This window comes from Rhinolophus ferrumequinum, chromosome 14, assembly GCF_004115265.2.
Source record: "Rhinolophus ferrumequinum isolate MPI-CBG mRhiFer1 chromosome 14, mRhiFer1_v1.p, whole genome shotgun sequence".
Lineage (NCBI taxonomy): Eukaryota > Metazoa > Chordata > Mammalia > Chiroptera > Rhinolophidae > Rhinolophus > Rhinolophus ferrumequinum.
The window spans coordinates 72,313,098-72,317,095 of NC_046297.1; the positions used below are offsets into that span (position 1 = coordinate 72,313,098).

Below are 3,998 nucleotides of genomic sequence, written 5' to 3' on the forward strand. Positions count from 1 at the left end.
AGGAAACATTATGAACATTATGCCAATAAATACTATAACAGATGAAATGGGCAAATTCCTTCAAAGACACAAGCTAGCAATGCTCACGCAAGAAAAAAATATATAACCTGATTATCCCTCTGTCTTTTGAAGAATTTGAGTTGTAGTTTAAAATCTCCCCACAAAGAAAGCTCCAGTGAATTCTACAAAGCACTTAAAGAAAGAATATCACCAGTTTTATACAACAACCCCATCCAGAAAATAAGGAATGGGCCCGCTGATCTAGGAGGCCAGCATCACCCTGGTGCCTAAACCAGACACAGACACTACAAGCAAAACACACTACATGGTGTCCCTCAAGAACACGTGTAAACGTTATAAACAAAAGGACCTTTTTGGCCAGCCTCTCCATCCAGTCACAGGGCCAGGGTGTGGGGACATCCCTGTCCCTGGCCTGTTGCCTGAGGTGGCACCTGGTTAGTGTCAGGGTTGGTGTCAGGTTGGGTCTAGGATAGTTGAAGGGGTGGACTCTGGGTAAGGAAAGCGATTCCACCTCGGCAGGCTCCTCCCAACGCCCCACTTTCTAGTGGCCACCAGGGGGCGGGCTGGCCCCAAGACTTGCCCCTTGGAATGTTCCGGTTGCAGAGGGAGCACCAGGTAGGATCTTGAAGCCCCTGGGCGCATCAAGGGGAGAGACCGGCAGCCCTGCAAAGTGCCAGGGCCACCAACCTCAGCGACAGGTGACACTGAGGGGTGCTGCCTTCCAGGTGGGTGCCAAAAGCACACGAGGTTCTGGGAGAGTAGTAGCGTGCTCAAGGTCACTGGGAAAGAAAGACAAGGTGGGACCCAGGCGACTCTGGGCAGGTGGGCTTGGATGTAGAGGGGTGGGGGACGCCCTGGCAGGGAGCAGGGTTCCGTGGTGGCCCCATCCGGGAGAGGCAGATGGCTTGGTGATGGCCTCGCCATCAGGGCTCCACCCAGAGCCCCAGGTTCCCCCACCAGGAACTGGGGTGAGTGACTCATTTAATCAAATATGGGAATTAAGAGGTGTGTGCCTAGCCCCGGGTCAGGAAATGATACTGATTCGTCCTCACCACCTGATACCCCTCCGCTGTCTGCTGGGGTGGGAGGCAGCACAGGGGTTTCTGAGGCCAGGCCTGCAAGAGTGCCAGCCCCGCTGGGAGTCAGGGCTCTGTGCTGCCCATGTGAGGCCTGAGAGTGTGGTGGCTGCCCAGGAAGTGGGGCCAGCCCCTCTGAACCCTCTGGCCCTCTAAGGGGGAAAGTCCTCTTGCCTGCCCATCTGCTGGATGCTCGAAACAATGATTCAAATTGCTCAGATCCAGGTAGCGGGCCCAGAACCAGGCCCTCGGAGGCTCAGTCCAAATGGACACACACACACACACACACACACACACACAAACACACACACTCACTCCCCTCTCTCCACCTGGGTGAGGGTGGCCTAGGGGGCTGCTGGGCTCACCTGCAGTGGTCCACTCAAGGTAGCTGGACTTACGTTGGCCAGGACTGCGCAGTCAGTTCTGCACAGCTCCGAGGCTCAGCTGAGCCTGGAGGGTCCCAAGCCGGCCTCTCTGGAGGCTCCTGGACCCAGGCGTGGAGGGCGCGCTAGGGAAGGAGGGCAGCCTTTCCTCCCTGACTGCTCCTTGGGGGAGGGGCCTGGTCTTCCCAGGTCAGGAGGCCTCTGCCCTATGCTCCTTCAGGAGCGTCAGAGGACGTACCTGTGGAGGGCCATGTCCCCTCCGAAGGTAAGGCGTGATGGTGGCATTTCAGGCATCACACATCCTGCCATGCCTGGCCCCAGGTGACAAGCCCTATGTGACCGGATGACCTCTGCCCTGCCCCCTCCTCTCCTGGAAAAACACAGACACAACCACACTGGTTTTCAATCATTTATTCCTATGTGGAGTTTCGAGTAGAAAAATAAACAGAAACCAAACAGAATGAATACAAAGTCAGGAGTCAGAATGCCTTCTGTCCCCTGCCCTTGGGTTGCTCAGGGAGCTGCGTCCTCTCGTCTTCAGGAAGAGATGGCTCTGTATGCCCACAAGACCTGGCCCCAGTCCCTCTGAGGAAGCTGCCAGCCCAGGGCCTCTGAACCCCCACTGTGGCTAGGGAGGGGCTGTGGAATTCCCCAGGGCAGGGAGAGGAAGGGATGGGGGCATGGGAGTCCCTGGGAAAGGAATGGGGGCCTTGCCCTGGGGCGGGGTCACAGGCTGGGGGCCAAGAAGAGGGTGAGGAGTCCCAGAGCCAGCGCCAGGCTCAGGGCGGTGCTAGTGAGGAGGGGCCGGGCAGGCGCACTGCTGCCCAGACTGTGATTGCACAGGTCGCCCTGGCAGCACAGGGTGACCTCGGTGCCACTGCTGACCTGGCCGGGCTGGCTGTACGTGGGCTTGCACGATTCCACACACTCCTTCTTCACCAGGTTCCCCGACAGGGTCTCCACTGGGGAGATGGGCATGGTCAGGCTGGGCGGCCCACTCTGAACCCCACACCCCATCCAGCTAGCATCCACAACACCTCAAGTCCCAGCTCCCACTGCTATTGCCACCATGTCCCAACTGTCTCCAACGTGACTCCCCCCAACCTCCCTGGGCATGGTCTCTCAACCCTTGGGGCGCCTGGACAGAACACTCACCCGTCAGCATGGTCCTGCAGAAGCGTGAGCTGGCAGAACATCTCTGAGGGTTCTTACAATTGCTGGTGCTGGTGCATACGTGACAGTTGAGAGCCTGGGCTGGGGGTGAGGGTGTCAGAGGCCTCAGCCAGCCCCAGGGAGGCCCCTCAGGGACACAGGGAGACAACTCAAAAAGACCCCTCCTGGCAGACTGGACCGGCCATCTGCCACCCCTGCCTTAGGCCGTTCCCCTCTGAAGTCCCCCAGGTCTGCCAGGGCGCCTGTCCTACACATAGCTTCAGCAAGTGGGAGGTGACAGTCCCTGTCTCCTGGGGCTTTGGACCCCGCCTGGAGTAGGTGTCCTGTGCTGAGCGCGTCTAGAGGAACAGTGACAGGCATCCGAGAGCTCTGAGCCTCTCTAGGTCCCCCATCCCAGGGACTGTCCCCAGATGGGCAGATGTGGGTTCTGAGGACTTGAGGGTAAGTCAGGGCCCTGGAGACTATCGCTTGGCCAAGCTGAGCCTGTGGCAGGAAGGGCTGTCCTGGCGGGGCCTGGGGACCCGGAAGGGCAGGGGTCGGACGACCCAGGCATTTGTTTCCCAGGGCAGGCATCTCAGGACAGCTGCCAACATCATTCCCTCTCAGAATGCCCATTCCATGGGCCAATCTAGGAGTCTCTGATTCTCAAACATTGTAAGTCTGATTCCACTATGTTTAGATGTGGGGTTCACTTTGTTTGAAATTCTGAGTCTAGCACCCCACAATTTCAGGATTCTCTGAGTCTCAGGGTCCACAACTCCAGGCTTCCAGTGTCTGGCCCACAGCCAAAGTTGCCCACCCCCGCCCCAGGCCTCACCTGGCCCAGCAGCCACTGCCAGGACGAGGAGCAGCAGGACAGTCTTCATCTCGGGCGTCTCTGGGAGCAGTGGGGGCCCCTCCTCTCCACAGGCCTTATAGCTGGAACACATGCTGATGGGAGGGGCGGAGTGGGCAGGCAGCCAGGCAGAAGCATTCCAGCAGGACCAGCCCCACCCTGGCTGGCCCACACCCACCCGCCCCTGCCAGCTGGAGGGGCCTCTGCCCCTAGCTGCCTCCCCCAGGGCAGGGGTCTGCTCTCCCTTTCTCAGAGCTGGCCCTGCAGCTCACTGCTGGGGCTCCCTCTCTACTGCCCTCTCTCCACCCCTGGATCACCCACTCCCTTCCTTGTATCCACACCTTCAGGTATAGGGTCTGTGTGGGTGCCTGTAGGTACCCAGGGCTGTGCCCAGGGGCTGGAGGCAGGAGCAGGTGCTGGCCCTGCCTTCTTGGGCTCTGGGCTTGGGGTCACTGTGTCAGCAGAGGCCAGGAAAAGGACCCCCCCGGGAAGACAGCTGTCCTGCTGAGA

General features: G+C 59.3%; 1 protein-coding gene across 1 annotated transcript; it reads right to left on the minus strand.

The window, feature by feature from the left end:
* Positions 1-1,884: 1,884 nt before the first annotated feature.
* LY6D (lymphocyte antigen 6 family member D) lies at positions 1,885-3,585 on the minus strand. Its single transcript, XM_033126061.1, has 3 exons — positions 3,471-3,585; positions 2,636-2,734; positions 1,885-2,442 (listed from the first exon to the last, which is right to left on the minus strand). The coding sequence occupies exons 1-3, from the start codon at positions 3,580-3,582 to the stop codon at positions 2,207-2,209; spliced, it is 447 nt and encodes a 148-aa protein (XP_032981952.1). The 5' UTR covers positions 3,583-3,585; the 3' UTR covers positions 1,885-2,206.
* Between the last annotated feature and the right edge of the window lie 413 nt (positions 3,586-3,998).

Excerpts from the sequence above, each read along its gene's own strand:
- LY6D (XM_033126061.1), bottom strand. The coding sequence starts at position 3,582 with ATGTGTTCCAGCTATAAGGCCTGTGGAGAGGAGGGGCCCCCACTGCTC. Across the intron at positions 2,735-3,470 it reads GGCAGTGGCTGCTGGGCCAG|CCCAGGCTCTCAACTGTCAC; the intron begins GTGAGGCCTGGG and ends CCTCACCCCCAG. Across the intron at positions 2,443-2,635 it reads CTGCAGGACCATGCTGACGG|TGGAGACCCTGTCGGGGAAC; the intron begins GTGAGTGTTCTG and ends CCATCTCCCCAG.